The sequence below is a fragment of the Cupressus sempervirens genome, chromosome 5, assembly GCF_028749045.1.
Source record: "Cupressus sempervirens isolate cs-2001-9-10 chromosome 5, ASM2874904v1, whole genome shotgun sequence".
Taxonomy (NCBI): domain Eukaryota; kingdom Viridiplantae; phylum Streptophyta; class Pinopsida; order Cupressales; family Cupressaceae; genus Cupressus; species Cupressus sempervirens.
In genome coordinates this window covers 67,581,280-67,600,679 of record NC_143122.1, presented here as the reverse complement: position 1 = coordinate 67,600,679, position 19,400 = coordinate 67,581,280, and the positions used below count along the sequence as shown (strand labels likewise).

Below are 19,400 nucleotides of genomic sequence, written 5' to 3'. Positions count from 1 at the left end.
TATCTACATTGACAAGCTGGAGAGGTATCTTCAAAACCATACTCTTCACCAGGTCCTAATCGTCCCCTTGTATTGAAAAGGAGACAATTTCCTTCTTCACCAAGTTCTAATCACTAATCTGCTTTTATGGATGTTGTTCTTTTGGCCTCCTCTCTGGAGGGTTTGCAAAGACAATTGGACGATCTTGTGTCCTTTTGTACATTGAGGCATTTGCAATTAATTTGCACAAGACCAAGGTGGTGGTCTTCAATTCACTTAATACTTCTCACCTCCATTTCTACTTTAGAGGTTTGGAAGTGATAATATCTTCCTCGAACACATACTTGGGGGTCAAATTCTTTCGGCCCCACTTTACCATGAGACCACCTCTTCAACCATAGATAAATAACGGGTATGATTTGTTGGCACTTCTTGAACAACAATGTTTTTGCATCACTTCCATCACACTATGTCCAAGATGACATTTATGGATACACTTATTAGACCTATTGTTTTGTATGGTTCAGTGGTGTTGGGTCCTTCATTGTTGGATTCTAATTGGGCTTCTACAGAGTAGGTTAAGATTTTCCTCCTCTAACACATCATCTAGTGCCAACAATCCATCTTGCACAACATTACTCTTGCAGAGTTTGGAACTCGTCCCTTCAAGCTTGAGGTCATCTTTGATCTAGTCTAGTACCTTTACTGTCTTCGGGGTTATGTTGATTCAGCCTTACCTTGCCTATAATTCTTTGGAGTCTATCACTACTTTTGTTGTCTCCTTCGTCTAAGGAAATGGATGGTTCTTTGAGACTTCAACCCTTCTTGGGCCTATTGGGATTGAAATGTATCACCTCCCTTCCTTCTAGTATTATCTCGATGCCCACCATCTTCTTCCTCCCTGCCAGGAGCTGAATGGGTGCATCAAAGATAAGATTTACAGTCACTTCATTCACTCTATTTGGGTTCACTTCCACAAGGTTCTTCGCTCTAATATTGCCTTTTACAAGGAGAACATTTTGGAGTTGAAAGACAGTTTCATTGTTCGCTCTTCCTACTTATCCTACCACTAGTCTCATTACCTCATCCTCCCCCTTGGTTCTTTTTGAGACTGTTGCATCGACCCCGATGCAAGACCAACCGATATATTGACAGAGTGCATGGGATTTGTCAACTTTGCAACATTGGAGATGTTGAGTTGGAAGAGCACTTCATCTTTCGTTCCCCTTTAAAATACAAGATCAGAGGGAGGTTCTCTTACCTCTTCAGGGAGGTGCATTTGCTCTCCGCCTTCTTCAGATATACAAACCAAAGTTGCTTTGTCCTTTATCTTCGAGAAGTCATTAAGCTTTAGGACCACACACTCCAACACTAGCATCTTGTGATACCTTTACCCTGTCATCTTGTTACTTCCTTCAAAGGGCTCCAATTAGCACGCAACACCAAGGATTATCATGGCCCCGCCTCTTATTCTAGATCAATGAAGCCCAAGACAGGCTCCTATCAGCAACAACATTCGTCTTCCAGGACCACTCTAAGGAGGACCAGAGTTCTGACTAGTCCTATTGCTTATCCTTTAGTTTGGAGGATCTTCGTAGTTGTTTGAAACCTTGATGAGGTTCAAAAGGGATTTTCCTTTGGACCCCTCTCTATTTTTGTTTCACTTGTTTTTGCTTTCTTTCTTTGGGCACTGTTAGTGTTTGGTGTCCCTCCTCTAGGCTGTTGGCCCCCTTTTGTTGTTCTTAGCAATCCCTTTGAGCCTTTGTGGTCTCTTGTTGGACAATAATAAGTTTAAGAAACTATCCAAAGCCTCCCATCAATTTCCCATCTTGAACTTGTCAAGGGCCATCCATTCTTGCATATTCCTCGAGAACAACTAACGTCACATAGTAGAGCAAAGGGACTCTTGGATTGTTGAACAAGAAATTGCTAGATGTATATATGCTAATGGATTAGTATTTAATGTTATTGGTTCACCTTCTTAGAAAATAATTGGAGATTGATTAATGAGGCTCAAAAGGGGTTAAGGGCTTGAGTCAAGAGAAGGTATGTACATCCTTATTGGACAACGAGGTGAAACACGTATCATATACATTAAGCTAAAGAGGGATTCATGGATCAAAGCAAGTGTGTCCATAGTATCCAATGGATGGAAAAATGCATGAAATTGTACTTTGATCAATGTTATTACAATGCCCACAAAAGGAGCAATGTTCTTGAGAGAAGTGGATTGTGAAGGGCGGATGAAGGACATTCCATTAACTGCCAACATTCTTTTCCAAGCCATAAATAAGTTGACCTTGAAATGTTGTTCAAGTTGTAACAGACAATGCCAAAAACTTAGGCCTATTGGGTTATTAGTTGAGATTGATTAATAAGGCTCAAAAGGGGTTAAAGGGCTTGAGTTCAAAGAAGGTATGTAAATCCTTATTGGACAAAGAGATGAAACACATCGAATACATTAAGCTTATGAGGGATTCATGGATCAAAACAAGTACGTCCATACTATACAATGGATGGAAAAATGCAAGAAATCAAGCTTTGATCAATGTTATTACAATACCCACAAAAGGAGCAATGTTTTTGAGAGAAGTGGATTATTAAGGGCAGATAAGGAACATTCCATTAGCTGTCACATTCTTTTCCAAGCCATTAAGCAAGTTGACCCTTGAAATGTTGTTCAAGTTGCAACAAATAATGCCAAAAATTTAGGCCTGTTGGGTTACTGGTTGAGATTGATTAATGAGGCTCAAAACAGGTTCAAGGGATTGAATTAGGAGAAGGTATGTACATCCTTATTGGACAAAGAGATGAAACACATATTGGATACATTAAGCTTATGAGGGATTCATGGATCAAAACAAGTGTGTCCATACTATCCAATGGATGGAAAAATGCAAGAAATCGCACTTTGATCAATGTTATTACAATGCCCACAAAAGGGGCACTGTTTTTGAGAGAAATGGATTATGAAGGGCAGATGAACAACATTCCAATAACTGCCAACATTATTTTCCAAGCCATTTAGCATGTTGACCCTTGAAATGTTGTTCAAGTTGTAACAGACAATGCTTAAATTTTTGGCCTGTTGGGTTATTGGTTGAGGAGCGCTATTCAAACATTTTTTGGACACCTTGTGCTATACGCTCACTCAACCCAATGCTGCAAAAAAATAGGAACAAAGTTGAATGGATCGAAATGATGTATGCCGATGCCCACGAGGTTCAATGGTTAACCACCAACCAACATATGTTACAAGGCATATTTAGATAATTCTTGAGACTGGAGCTGCTAAAGTTGAGTTAAAATTATTTATATATGTTTTACTTTAGTATACTTTTTTAATTTAGTATCATTATTTTAATTTTGAAATTGGTTGTCAAAAGCCATTTTACCTCCAACACAATTGTTTTAAGATGCCTTCTGAAGGTTCATGAGACGTTTTCTAGAAAGGTAATCAATGCTAACTAGAGCATAATCTAGCACTACAAGAGCCACAAATAGTAGGGCAGCAATACTAGATTACTTCTGTGAGATCGTATTGAATACCTCCTATAATTTACTAGGCCTGTGTTGAACACGATCTGACATTTTAACATGGATAGGCCTTGCTTGGGTGAGGTATATGATGGCATTGACCCAATGATTGAGGAAATGAAAGGCATCATAAATGAAAAAGAGCAAGGTCCTAAAAAAACATTCTTCAAGGAACTACAAAAAATCATGGTGAGAGGTAAAACAAATGACTACTCCTTTGCATCTCATGGCCTTTGCATTAAGTCCCAAGTACAACAATTAGCGGGTTCATAATGACACTAACACAAAAGTTGCCTCATATAGAGATCTTGAATTTTCTTAAGAGTACAAAGCCTATCATAGACTCTTTCATGAAGAAATACAACCTGTACTGAGGGCTGAAATCATGAGTTTTGCATGCACAAAAAATTATGGTCTGGAAGCTTTTTCGGACAAGCGTAAGCTTGATGCTTATAAATGGTGGTACTTCCACAGAGGATCATAGCCATCAAAATTTTATCATAAGTTTCTAATTAACTCTCGAGGTTCTTGTTGATGAATTTATAGTTAAAAAAATTATTCACAACTCTATAACTCTCTAATTTAAAGTTGAAAATATTGATAGGTTGCTAGTTCATTGTCATCTAAGAGGAATTTATGCACATACTCCATCCACTCAATAAAGTGCAAAACAGATTACACTCCAAGAAGAAAAAACACTTGGATTATGAACATTCAAACCTGTCACTACTCACACAGAAAATAACTACAAAAAAGCAGAAATAAAGAAGCATGATGTTGATCAGAAGCATGTTGAGTTTGATGATTTGGTTGTCTGCCTTGCTGCAATTGGAATTGATGATGACCATGAGCTACCTAGTGATCATGAAGTTGCATCTAAGATCACTAGTACTGCTGCCAATCCTTGTGCTGGCGACAATGCCACTGGCAGTGGCACCATTTGTGGTAATTCTGATTTACCACATAGTATTTTGATATGGCAGATAATGATATTTTTGACGATATATGATCAGTAATGGCAGATTGTTACCAATTGGCATTAATACTTTTTAACTAAAATATTAACATGGTGGTGTATTTTGGCATTTTTCCATGTTATTTGAACAAAACCATTAATATATATGGTGGTTTGTTTTTCTATGTTACTTGACAATTAGCATAGTGGTGTATTATGAACTCAATTACAGCTGCATACATGTATATATTTTTTATTTTTTATTTTTTATATGTTTTTGTACAGACAAACCCAAACCCCCCAAAAAGATTTTGACTGAACCTGCAAACTTGAACCTCAAATCTAATCCTGGACCCAAACCAAGACCAGCAACTTAGTTTATAACCAAGTTTAACTTTGTCTTTAGCTCCATATCCTTTCAAACCTCAACTCTAGGTTCAAAATTTAAAATCTTATGCCAAATGATTCTTGACCCAAACGGTAATTAGACCACGTTATGGTTTGTGATTGCAATATTGTCTCAATTTCTATATACTTCAAATCCTCTTTCTAACATCATTCTTGGATGACTCTGGACTCAGTTATATTTTGGACCTAGCTTTTTGACAGTTGACTATGGTTAAGTCTCTGACCTTGCAAACTCAGTTGAACACTTGGTAACTTGTGTTTCACACTTCAGGGTTAACAAGCTAGGGTCCATTGAACTTGATTGAGATTTAGCCCCAAATAAGAACCCATTAATATGCATATAAGGCATTCTCTTTGAGTAACCAGAGCCTTGTTTCCATTCTACACAGAGAATAATACATTACATGTTTGATATAAGATATCTGTCATTTCCATGGGGGATAAGATGGCTGCCTTCTCATTCTTTGTGAATAATAATAGACAAAATTGTTGAGTTTGTCCTTGCTTGTCAGTGGTAGTACACTGGATATAGTAGATCAAAAGCTATGATTCGGAATTTCTGGGAAAAGATCTTGGGAGAAAGCCAATAGCCCTTTGGAAAGGGCTGTCCCCAGCTGCAATCAGCCTATGGTAGCTTGGGAAACAGCAAGTGAATTGAAAGGGAATGTTGAATATGTTGTTTGAATAGATACAGATGAGCTAGAGCAGGAGATTTGTGAACCATCTACTTGTCTTTCTGAATATTTCATTAGATGACAAGAAAACTCCTCTCTTCTGCCCCAGCTTAGCCTCTGACTTGAGGCAAAATTCACATGCAGTTCAATATGTTATTTAGTATAAACTATGATTAACCAAACAATTATGTATGAGGTCAGAAATGCATATCATCCAACAACAGAAAAAATTAACTTTAACGACAATCAATTCACAGAATGTTAGAATTATTATATGAAAAAAGGTAAACCGTAAAGCTATTGTTTCTCAAGCCTTACATATTTTTTTTAAATATAATGAAATCTGTAGCAAGTGTTAAAAAATGAGCATCTGCAGGCATCCTAGAGGATTATCATAGGATCTATATTTATATAAAGGAAAGTGTATGCCTAGAGCAATTTTCATGCAAAAGAGGTAGCCGCTTAAGATAAGATTAATATATTTTGCCTATTCGTCTTAAATTATTTCATAATTGTGCCGCTTACATCTCTTCTCCATATGCATGTACTCTACAAGTGATTTCTCAAAGCGTATATATATGTATTAATTTCTAATATTTCCATTATGAGGGTACAGTTCTCTTTTGCCAGATTAGTTGTCTCCCACATGGAGGGAGGGAGCAAGTTCTCTCTTTCCAGATTACATAATTCACATGAAAACAGTCAATTAGGCAAGACATTATGGAACTTTTGCCACAGTGATTGTGAAAAACTCCATGGTAGAATAAATCCATACATTGATACACCATACCATGAAGTCATTGACATGATGCTAAGATCCCAAACCTAAAAGGAAATTTGCATTCACAAATCAAGACGAAGGCAACTGCTTCGGACGGACAATCAATACCAGCACAAACCAAGTATACACAACTGCCTAAATTCTATCCAAACCATGTGTTAAAATATTTTGTGGTAATTAATTTTAACAATGCACTCCATAAACACCAAGCAAGTATACGCAACTGCCTAAATTCTATCCAAAGCATGTGTTGATATATTTTGTAGTAATTAATTTTAACAATGCATTCCATTAATGAAAATGTCAAACTACAAAGAAGTGAAAAACAATAGCTGCAACAAAGTAGAATACCAGTCAGGTTGTAAGTGCACATACATACAAAGAAAAACATCTCATATATTAAAGAGTACTGAAAACTACATTCAGCGAGGTAAAAGTCAGAATCTTGCATAAATTAAGTTGCAAAACTGGTCGTATGTCTTTTCATAACTTCCCAATTGCACAGTGAAATACATTACAGTTAACACAGAAAGTAGAAAAATAAATAAAAAAAGGAAAATAATCACCTTGACATCAAGACAGCCTTATCCACTACCTGAAGTTTTTCATTCATTTCAGTACTAAATGCTGCTATTTCAGGAGCACATCAGGTAAAATGGTCAGTTATATAGATGTAAGATAATGAGATCTGGTAGTACTTGGCTCTGTTGTTTGGGACTGAAGCATTTTATTGTTGAGATTCATCTATTTTTCAGTTCAATACCCTCTTATTTCTCAAGCCCCTGAATTGATGTATTAGAAATTAGAATATACCCTTTCTAGAATTAATACTGCTAGCACTTTCAGTGGTATGCTTTGACAACCCTCTCATTTCTATCGTAATTGTATATTATTCTCTTTGTTCCCTGAAACTACCAAGCAGCTTACCTTATCTGTATCATGTTTGTAAGTTTGGCATTTGTACTCACCTCCTTCCTTCTCTATCTATAGTCATTGGCAATGGTCAAGATCCAAAATGCAGCTCCATTGGCAATTTATGGCAATATCTTTGTCACTGCTATAATATAGGTTTGAAGAGCCTCATAACATGAAGAGTCCTCTTTTTTGTGGTGGATTCCATTCCCCTATATCATTTTATAGTTATCCAGGGTTATGTCTATTTTTTCAAATTTTTGAAGGCTTCAGATGTTCTTTATATTTGTTTGCTTTAGTCCATTTACAATTCCAAGTATCTGTGATTTTGTCCACTCAGCTTTTATAGAATATAACTTTCATTCTAATATTTGTGTTAACAATAAGCTCTGATTCGAAACCTGTGTCATTCCTTTGAAGAGGTTCCATTTTCCTGCTTCAGTTTCTCAATCATACATGTAGTGTGCCAAGATTTCGAAACACTCTTGGATTCATAAAGCCTTGTATTTTATTTAAAATCTATATTCTCGGATAATGAGAGTTTTCAGTTATAAAGAAAAAATAACCAACATTAACTGCAGAGTATTTTACAAAAGTATATTTATAATTGAACCAAGAGAAAATAAACAATAAGCTCAACACTTCTGGCAAGGCATATTCCACCAAATATTAACAGGTCAATCTCTCATGCAGAAAAAGAAGCTAAAGAACTGTTGGCTAACAGCGGGAACTAAAGAAAAGGACAAATATATTTTGATAAAATACCATAGCATTTGAATTAGACAGGACCAAAGCCTCCACAACCATTCAAAGGAAAGGAAAGCAATAGACATAGGTATTAAATGATACCTTTCACGGCACTGTTTTCCAATGCGACCTGGTAAAAACTGTGAAATGAAAGACCACTTTTTTACCCCATACTTGTGTACAAGCTCTACTATCTTATTATCTTCCTATTCAAGAGACACAGGAAAGGGACATCAAAATACAATAAATTATAAAAATGAATTAAAACAAATATATCTAGAGTCCACTCTTCCCAGTGAGAGAACTAAATTGTACAGACCTCTTTTGTCCATGGTCCCTTAATAAGATTTGGATTGATAACTTTCTGCCACCGGTGCAAGCACTGTACATCTGTACGGTTTGGAAAATATTGGGCTGTTGAAACATTCAAAACAAATATCAATAAGAACATATATTACCTAGCAATAACACATGATGCATGTCACAATTAACAATAAAATCTAATAAAGAGATTAGTGCTGTCTCTGTGGATGGAAAAGAAGGGTACCCAGAGTTAATAATTCAAAGGTTCAAACAAATGCTTATCCACCAGGCACAACTCACATTCATAATAGCATATGCACTGTTAAAATAAACTGCATAGTTATATATAAACTAGAAGAAGATCAGGAAACTATAAAGAGCCTAGAAGCCAGACACAATGAATAGAAGATGAAAGCATAATTACAGAAAAAAAACGGAATTAATCATCATTTAGCCTTTGTGCCATTCTTTAAAAAATCACAAGTTTTTCATATTTATTAGTTAAACCAGTTTTATAAACAAAGTGATGAATTTTTCTGGGATTTTTTTGATCTATGAACATTTTTTTCTTCTGATTTTTCCTTAACCCCTAAAGTCAATATCTTCACAATAATTGAAAAAAATTTGTTTTGGGATTGCCAGTTTCTTCCCACGAAAGTTTCTAGTTACCATGAATGAAATTACATCTTATTAGAGAAAATGGCTTGGAAAGTAAGGGAGAAGGATTAAGCACAAAGCACCTACAGGCAAGTAACTATGCTCATGACACTTTCCCTAAAATTATTCATCAATCGCTACCCTTCACTGAATTCCTAATAGAAAATTAACATGGATACAGATTTAAAGCAGATTACATTCAGTCCGTTATAGGGCAGCAACTCAGTGTTCAGGAAATGACTCACTTTGAGAGGCTTCTCAACTAATTCAACATACATAAGACTGCTACACAAAATGTAAAACAAACTGCCATTTCCAAAGAAATATGAATTATTTATACCTCACTCTTACTCCAAAATGTGTGCAAAGTAATTGCAACCACATTTCAGATGTTACAGTAGTTTCTGAAAAAAGCATGAGTTAACTCTGCACTGTAGTACAGTTTATTGTACAATCTTTACCAGGTTCAAACATTACTGTGTTTGAAACTTGGAAAATTCAATTCTTTTATTGTTTTTTTTGCTCTAACCCTAAAACGACACTTATTTAGAATTCACAAACACATTACATCACTCACTTTCTCTCTCCATCTTGCAAGTTTGAAGTGAGGTGAATACTGAATCATGTTTCAAACATTAATGAGCAATTATGTGTATTTTGAATTTTCATTTTGTACTGAAGTAATTCGATTTGATAATTTTTTGAATCATAATGTTTATCTTTGACATTTGGAATTGATCAATGATCAGGTATCATAGATTTATACAATGTAATGATTTAGTTTTACAATTATGTATGTTTCTCTTCTTCTTTTTAATATATATATATATATATATATATATATATATATATATATACACGCACGAATCCTTACGAATCATAATGGGGGAAAAAATTCACAAATCCATGAATCGGATTCTTAAACCCAAATCCATCATGGAACCCGCATCGGCAACTTATGGTTCAGTACATACCAATTTCAAATATATGAAAAAATACATTCCTAGATGAAGCAAGCAGTTTTCAAATGAATTCTCTCAAACTCTCAATTAGGAATGTTCTCAACAGTAATCCCATATCCATGATGTCTCAGAAACGGATATCTTCAAGACTTTTGACTAATATAGATGCATATAAATGGCAAGTGAAGCAACTACTGCCTTGTTATAACAGTTGAATTGGGTTAACGCAATTTCTGTCAATATTCTTGGTATATGTTGGAACATTCTAATACATAAATAAAAATTTATTACACCATTGTGTAAATGTTAATATGTAATATGTTAACATATGCTAGTTTGGTGGTTGGTCAGGAATGCCTGACCTGATCAGTAACCCCTCTAATTGAGTTTCATTTGTATATATGAATTTTCCCCTCATAATCAAGTTGCTCAATGCTTCCATTTCTATTATTGGTATCAGAGCACAGAAGAATCAAGTTCCTTTGATTCATTGAAGAATACAAAATGCAGCCCACACCAGAGAGTTTATTGATGAGTGTTGTGCCCATGCCACACATTGCTGTATAGAGTATTCATGTCAAAGAGAATATGGAAGTTTTTTCATTAAGCATTCTCAAAGTGCAGACCAAGATAGAAGGATATTCTTCCTAAAATCCTACCATCCAAAGCACAGGAATTATTCCTGCCGCCAATACGTTCTCACTGCTGCTGCTCAAAGGAAATTTAAAACCTTGACACATCAAGGAAATAGGCCGTGCTATTCTATTCAATTGACAAAAGAATTACAAATAACAGGTTTAAAAACATGAGAAAGCATCTGCACAAAAGAGGGAAAGTCTGGTGGCAATGTCCAACACGCTGCTCTTTGCTAACAATTCATAAGCTTGATGTGTGAAGAAAACTACCAATTCTACAAACCTATGAGCGAGAAAAACTGGCTCAATAATTTATGTCGTTTTTGTTAGAAATAATAGTCCACCAAGGGCGGGGGGGAGATGGGGTGAATCACTTATCCAATTAAAACATCTATCAACCTTAATTAATCTTAACCATCCAATCAAAGTAAACAGCAACCATAACAAGATGCACATACACAATTACACCAGATTTGTTAACTAGGGAAACCCTTGATCAAAGGAAAAACCCCAGTGGGAATGATGCCCACAAAAATATACTGATATATATATTCCTTGTTAGAGGATGGGCCCTGTTAGGAATCTATAAACACATTCAGTACATAAGAGTCCCTGTTAGGAGACCTTGAATCCCTGTTAGGAAATTCCAACCCTGTTAGGAATTATAGAAGGCAGAAGGACCCACTGTTCAAACAGCTTCTGGGGCAAGACCACTAAACTTCACTATCCAACTGATCTCTCAACTATACCTTGTAGAATACTTGTTCGTAATATGCTTTAACCTCTTTCCTTTGTCCTATCAACTGGACCAATCACTGTCAGACCTTGTAGACCTCATATCCAAATATCAAACCTCGGATCTCAAAATAAAACCTCGACAACAAAGTTCTCTCCAACTTCGCTCTGCTCTGCTTATCCTTGCATATCAACTTGTTTCTCTTCTCTTCCATTCTTCGTGCTTCTTGCAATCGTTCCTTCATTCATACATAACAAAGGAAAATGTCCTTCCTTTATACCGAATCCATAAAACAATTCCCTAAGTCAGCTATTACACCTTCTCAATTAATTATTATAGGACCTCATTAAGAACACGTTATACTTAGTGATAACATTAATCTGTTACCTTGTAACTTGAATAATTTTCCGTACATGTAATATTATGATGAGCGAGCTTAGCCACGTCATCTCCAACATGTCTTCTACACGCCTTTAACCTTGCTTCTCAGAATAGCAACTTTGCTAAGAGATATAACAAGTTTACCAGAACATGTTTCGATAAAATCTATCTCAGGACAATTTTCACCAAAACTTGCATAACTTCTTCCAGACTTAATATCTTACGCTTCCGAGGATAGCTGCATATACTAGACACTTAGTAGTATCTCCCTTTAACCTCGCTTAGTGAAAATACTCAACAATCTATTTGTACACAACTTGATCTTTACCGTTGTTCTCCTGTCAGATACCACAGAAAACTGCTATGTTGACATCAATGACAAACATAGTCATGAATGTAACATATCATCATGATAATGATCTAATCATGTTTCTACAATGCTCCCCCATAGAAGTATCATCAACATTCATGCTTTCGACAATCTCTCCCCTTGGCATTGATGGTCACATAGATGAAAAAATCTAGTTCCAAGAATACCAATTGTAAAATATTGTTATCCTTTCTTTTCAAATCCTCCTCATCAATCATTCTCCCCCATTGATATAACTCAATGTACTCTATATCAAATTGTTTTTCATGTTGTAATCTCTCCCCTATTGACATCAATGTCAAAGGTTTCAGCAATCATCTATCTCTACAACAATTGTCTCTAACTTGATCAAGCGTCTGAAGGCACTGTTCAAAACAACACCTATCAAGAGTCCTAGATGACTCTGTCCATCATAGATACTCCCCCATATAGGAAGCATCAGCATTCAGTCTAGACAAACAATAGTGCTCTCTATCACTGGACTAATGCACTCTTGCATCATTTACTCTGATGTGGGTAGGGGCATAACCCCTAGCATACCTCGCAAATACTCAAAAGTCTCTTTGGGAAGAGGTTTGGTGAAAATATCTGCAATCTACTCTTTAGTGCTTACATACTACAATCTAATTTCCTTTTCTGCAACTTTCTTTCTCAACATGTGATATTTGATAGAAATGTGCTTAGTCTTAGAATGCAACACCGGATTCTTAGACATATTTACTATGCTTGTGTTATCACAATGCATGACAACAAAGTCAAACAATTTGATTACAATTGTTTGTTGCTACAACATATTCTACCTCTACTATACTCTATGAGGTACAGTCCTGCTTCTTGCTTAACAAACAAACCAATCTTCCTCCAAGAATGAAAGCTCCACCACTGGTGCTCTTTCTGTCATCCATATTGCCTGGCCAATCAGCATCAATATAAGCATATAAAGTGAAATCATTAGATCTGTCATACTACAATCCGAACTCTGGTGTTCCCTTCAGATATCTAAATATCCTTTTAATTGCTGCAAAATGTACTTCTCTAGGATCAGCTTGAAATCTTGCAACAATTCCAACTGCATTTGCTATATTTGGCCTCATGTGAGTCAAATATTGCAATCCTCTAATCATAGATCTGTACTTTTTTTGCTCAACAGTAAGTGTCTCATCCTTTGTAGATAACTTGTGTCCAATTACCATAGGTGTTCCAACTGGTTTACATGTTTCCAAACTAAACCTTTTCAATAGATCTTTCAAATACTTAGTCTGAGAAATAAAGATTCCTTCTTTATCCTACACAATTTGTAATCCTAGGAAGTATATCATTTCTCCTATCATACTCATTTCAAATTCCTTCTTCATTTCTTCTGCAAACTTGTCACTTTCATCGTCATCTCCTCCAAATATCATATCTTCAACAAATATTACCAAAATTATTAATCCATTGTCTATTTCTTTCCAGTATAGATTAATGTCTGCCATACCTTTGCTAAATCCAAGTTTTGTCAAATGCATGTCCAACCTTGCATACCAAGTTTTGGGTGCTTGTTTTAAGCCATACAATGCTTTCTTCAATCTGCATACCATGTCCTTGTCATCTGTTAAAAGAAAACCTTCAGGTTGTTCTATGTATACCTCTTCTTCAAGTTCTCCATTCAAAAATGTTGACTTAACATCCATCTGATACACTTTGAATTTCTTATGTATTGCATAGGCTAAGAATAACCTTACTGCTTCAATTCTTGCCACAGAAGCATAGGTTTCGTCATAATATATTCCTTCTTGATGTGAGTAACCTTTACATACCAATCTTGCTTTTTCCTTACAACTTCACCTTGTTCATTCATCTTGTTCCTAAATACCCATTTTGTTACTATCACATTCTTGTCAACTGGTCTAGGGCCCAATTCCCATGTCTCATTCTTCATTATCTGATCCAATTCTTCTTTCATAGCTTGCTTCCAATAGTCATCTTTACATGCCTCATCTGCATTCTTTGGTTCTACTTGAGATATCAGGCATAGTTCTTCATTGATTTTGCTTCTTGTCATCACACCTTTATCTTTGCTGCCGAGGATATGCTCTGGTGGATGATTCTTTGTCATATTCTTACTGGAAGTAGGAGTTGTTATCTCAGCTCTTAGCTATGTTCTAGGTTCCAAACTTTGCTCCTGCCTTAGCTCTCCTTCATTCTACAAATCATTGTTAGTCTCAAAGAATACTTCATCATTCTATCTATCAATTCCAAAATTATCCTCTTCTTCATCATCAACAATAGTTACCAAAGCTATCACTTCTAATACTTCATTTTCCTTAACCAATCCAAGCTCATTATCACAATCATTCATGAATCTTTCCATACTTGCTTTAAATTCTTCATCTTCATCAGAAAGCAAACTCTTTCTAGTTTTCCTTACTCCCTTAGGGCATGTAGATAAAAAATGACCAAACTCATTACATGTCCAACAAGCAAAAACTTCCATACCTTCTAGCTCTCTATTCATAAGCAGATCAATACCTTTTTTGATCTCTATATCTTCTTTGGATCTCGATCTATCTTTACTTGTGCCTCTATCCAGAAACTCAATGCTCAATTCTGTACACAATTTTGATCTCTCACCAAGAAGCTCCATCTTCTGGGTGTCGAAATTTCCTCCATCGGATTCAAGACTAACTTTTCTAAATAACTCGCCACTGATCTCCCAAAGTTGTTAAGCTTATCCTCAAGGACCTGCTGCTTCCTCAAGGACCTGGTGCTTTGATACCAATTGTTAGAAATAATAGTCCACCAAGATAACTAAGAGGGCGGGGGGGGGTGAATCAGTTATCCAATTAAAACATTTATCAACCTTAATTAATCTTAACCATCTAATCAAAATAAACAACCATAACAAGATGCACATACACAATTACACCAGATTTGTTATACCCTTGATCAGAGGGAAAACCCCAATGAAAATGATGCCCACAAAGATATACTGATATATATATTCCTTGTTAGAGGATGAACCTTGTTAGAAGTCTATAAACACATTCAATACATAAGAGTCCCTGTTAGGAGACTATGAATCCCTATTATGAGTTGTAGAAGGCAGAAGGACCCACTGTCCAAATAGCTTCTAGGGAAAAACCACTGAACTTTACTGTACAACTGATCTCTCAACTATTCCTTGTAGAATACTTGTTTGTACTATGCTTTAACCTCTTTCCTCTGTCCTGTCAACCGGACCAATAATTGTCAACGCTTGCAGACTAGGTCACGAACCTCGGATCCAAATATCAAACTTGGATCTTAGAATAAAACCTCAACAACGAAGTTCTCTCCAACTTTGCTCTGCTCTGCTTATCCTCGCATATCAACTTGTTTCTCTTTTGTTATGTTCTTTGTACTACTTGCAATCGTTCCTTCATTCATACATAACAAAAAAAAATGTCCTTCCTTTATACCGAATCCATAAAACAATTCCCTTAGTTGGCTATTACACCTTCTCAATTAATTATTATAAGACCTCATTAAGAACACGTTATACTTAGCAATAAAATTAATCTGTCGCCTTGTAACTTGAATAACTTTCCATACATGTAATATTATGACGAGCGAGCTTAGCCACGTCATCTCCAACATGTCTTCCACACGTCTTTAACCTTGCTTCTCATAATAGTAACTCTACTAAGAGATATAACAAGATTACCAGAACATGCTTCTGTAAACTCTATCTCAGAACAATTTTCACCAAAACTTGCATAACTTCTTCCAAACTTAATATCTTATGCTTCCAAGGATAGCTGCATATACTAGACACTTAGTAGTATCTCTCTTTAACCTCACTCGGTGAAAATAATCAACGATCTATTCGTACCAACTTGATCTTTACCGTTGTTCTTTTGTCACATACCACAGAAAACTGCTATGTTGACATCAATGACAAACACAGTCATGAATGTAACATATCCTCATGATAATGATCTAATCATGTTTCTACAATACTCCCCCATAGAAGTATCATCAGCATTCATGCTTCCAACAATTTTTCCAAATGTTTGAAAGACATTATTAATATTAGTTTGTGTCATGCCGAAATACTATATCTAACACATTAAATGTCACCAACAACGACATTTGTGGCATCAAACCGGTAAATCATTGCAGAGAAATACAGTTGAAATTTTCTTTTTGAAGAGTTAAGGACCCCTCATATTAAGAAGAAATATTGCTTCCCAAAGTCTGAAATATTGATTTCAAATTCTGGATGCTAAGAGGTGATAATTATTCATCATGGAAAACTAGAATCTGAGTTTGACAATTTGTGGGATGTAATTTCTAGAAGATTTACCTAATGCACACAAGCTGGAGATGAACAAACACAATATAATATGACCAAAATAATAACCATGTTTGGTGTTACCAATGAGGTTTAACCTCACATCCAAACAACCACAACTAACAAAGAGGCTTGGGATTGTCTGAAGACAATATATTAATCCTAGAGTCAAAATCAATTCCTCTAGTTGTAGCATCAATTACATTGTTTGCAATTATAATGGTGAAAAATTGGGGAATGTTTCCAAAAAATTGTAATATTAAGGACATCACCAACAAGTGTTAGAGGAAAAAACTTAGACAACTCTCTTGTACCCACTGTCTTGATAGCATTGCCCCCTACTGTTTGATTTTTTGTCTCGTCTCAATGTGGCTAACAAAAAGGAATCATTTGACAATTAGGTGAATCTGCGTCAACAAGAAGAGGCAATTCATGATAAGAATTTGAATTTTCTATACAATCTATTGATGTTTGGTAGCTTCAGTCAGATAAACCTACAAGTCAAAACTTGTGAAGATATGTATATATATTTTGTAAATATGAGATGTAAAAAAATGCTTATATTTATATATATAATTGTGATTTATATTAATCACATAATAATGAATAGACATGTCCCATGAATGGACATGTCTCTCCTGGACTCATTTTTCAATATTAATACAAGTAATTGCTGCCCTTGGAAAACACATACCATACAGGCAGTGATATTACATTTGCGGCAATCCTCATAACTCAACATGGTATCAAAGCCAAGCTGCAAATGTAAGAAAAAATTTTAAAGGAGGGATATATATGAGAATTATATACAGAACGTTAAGGTAGGTATGATATTGCTCCAATCTATCATGTTTGATAGTTGCAACAAGTTTCATATACATTCAATACAAGGCAGATGATCATTAAAACAATTAATATTATGATTACCAACCATCCTATTTGAATTATGAAGAGGTATTACAGTCCAAGTATAAAACGGTCTACAGACAGTAAAGTGGGAAAAAAAAGGAATCTACAGTATGAAAAACAGTCAACATGTGATCCGAATATCCACGTTGAACCCCAATAATACTAGCTCAATGGCAAGTTGTTACTGCTCAGTAACTGATAACATTGGCAGAGTTTCATTAAGATTATTGGGAACGATACGGACATAAATCAAATAGGCACAGATGAGACATTAAATACAAATAAGGCAATCTCAAAATGTAGAGTGGAAAAGCAGATCAAATGAGGTAATCGCAAAACATTAACGTGGAAATGCATTGGGATAGTAATAAACTTCATTGTCAAAGATTTTTGAATTGACAGATGGCGGAGGTCACTTCAAGGGGGAGTTATTGGACCCCACAAGGCACATAGATATATAAGATAGGAAATAGCATAGAACATTTTATTATAATATGGGCATTCGATATTATGTTGAGCTGATAAGACTTTATTTTGATGGACTTTAATTATATAAAGTTTGATCAAATGATTTGAGATTATAATGATGCCGAAGTCCAAAGAGCATTAATATTATCGAGAAAGGCTATGATTTTTTGCATTGATTACTTTAATAGTGCAAGGATTATTGTCAACCAATAAATTGGGAAACAGGGTCAACATTGAACACAAGGAGATATGAAATACAGGTCAAAGGATGCAAGCAATGATAAGGGAAGAAATAGCGAACATTTTTGCCATTGACGACTTGTCTTTGAGGAGGGAGCCAAATAGGTACCAATTGGAGATAAGTATTAATTGCTTATTTCTTATAAATATAAGTGAATATAGATTGGGGAAATTGGTCATCTTAGATCATTATATGTGGCATTAATAAGAAATTAATATGTTAAAAACATAGATTAAAGAATATGGAATATATCCATATATATTCAAAGTATATATTTATCTATATTATACTGGATTGATGCAAAATTATTATCCTTGAGTATTATACTAGTCATTCTTTTTTTATTTTAATATGTACTAGAAGAGCTATTTGCCTTGACCTTTTCCTCCTAGGATGTTCTTACAAGAAAAGGAAGATTGATATCAGATTCAGAGGGAATTTGACACTTCATCAAGAAACAAAATTGGATGAGGAGCTCAGAAGATTGATATCTAGAGGGAGCTAGAAAATCCATGTGTGTAACTGCATGATTTTAATGGGTCTACCCCCTATGTACATCATAAGGAAGTGATGACTTCCAAATGATTATCACTTGTATTTACATAGGTTATTGAAAGGTGACGATCTTTAAAAAACTTAATCTTCTATTATGATGGACATCTTATGATGTCTATGCAGATCATGATAGATTATAACTTGCACGGTGGATTAAGTTCCTTAAATAGACCATGGCCTTCTATTGTAATGAGCATCTTACGATGTCTAAGTAGATCGTGATAGATGATAACTTACATGGTGGATTATGTTCCTTAAACAGACCATGGCCTTCTATTGTGATGGACATCTTATGATGTCTAAGCAAATCATGGTAGATGATAACTTGCATGATGGATTAAGATCCTTAATTAGACCATGGCCTTCTATTGTGATGGACATCTTATGATGTTTGAGACAAATCATGATAGATTATATATTTCATTGTTGATAAAGTTCCTTAAACAAACCATGCATGTTTCTATGATAAGTATTATTGAGGATACATTATCTATGGAATTTTTTGGTACTTGGTCAATATCATGTGACTTGATATACCAAGGCCATTACTCTTGATATCATCAGATGATATCTAAATGGTGGATATCTTCTAATCGAAAATATCCTTAAAACTTGCGATTCATGATTTTACATTGAGGTAATGTCGTGTTTATCCTCCCTAGCTAAGAGGGAGTGTTGATGTTTGGTAGCTTCTATTGGATTAACCTATGAATCAAAACTTGTGAAGATAGTATATATGAGATGTATATATACATATATATATATATATATTATGAAACTATTAGAGAAATTAATATAATGACTCAAGAGATATATATATAAAATTATGATTGTCATTTATGATTTATATTAATCACATAATAATGAATAGACAT

The 19,400-nt window shown here is 35.1% G+C and overlaps 1 protein-coding gene across 6 annotated transcripts in view; it reads right to left on the bottom strand.

Annotated features, from left to right (window-relative positions):
- Positions 1-19,400, bottom strand: part of LOC149554581 (uncharacterized) — an 88,477-nt gene that overhangs the window by 62,604 nt on the left and 6,473 nt on the right. For all 6 annotated transcript variants that reach the window (XR_016364387.1, XR_016364388.1, XM_089828635.1 and 3 more), the window contains 2 exons: positions 8,313-8,407; positions 8,096-8,199 (listed from right to left, as the gene is read on the bottom strand). Coding sequence is in view for 4 of the 6 variants with exons in the window: in XM_089828635.1 (XP_089684761.1) it covers positions 8,096-8,199; positions 8,313-8,407 (199 nt within the window). In the remaining 2 variants the exon portion in view is untranslated. The remainder of the gene's footprint in view (positions 1-8,095; positions 8,200-8,312; positions 8,408-19,400) is intronic.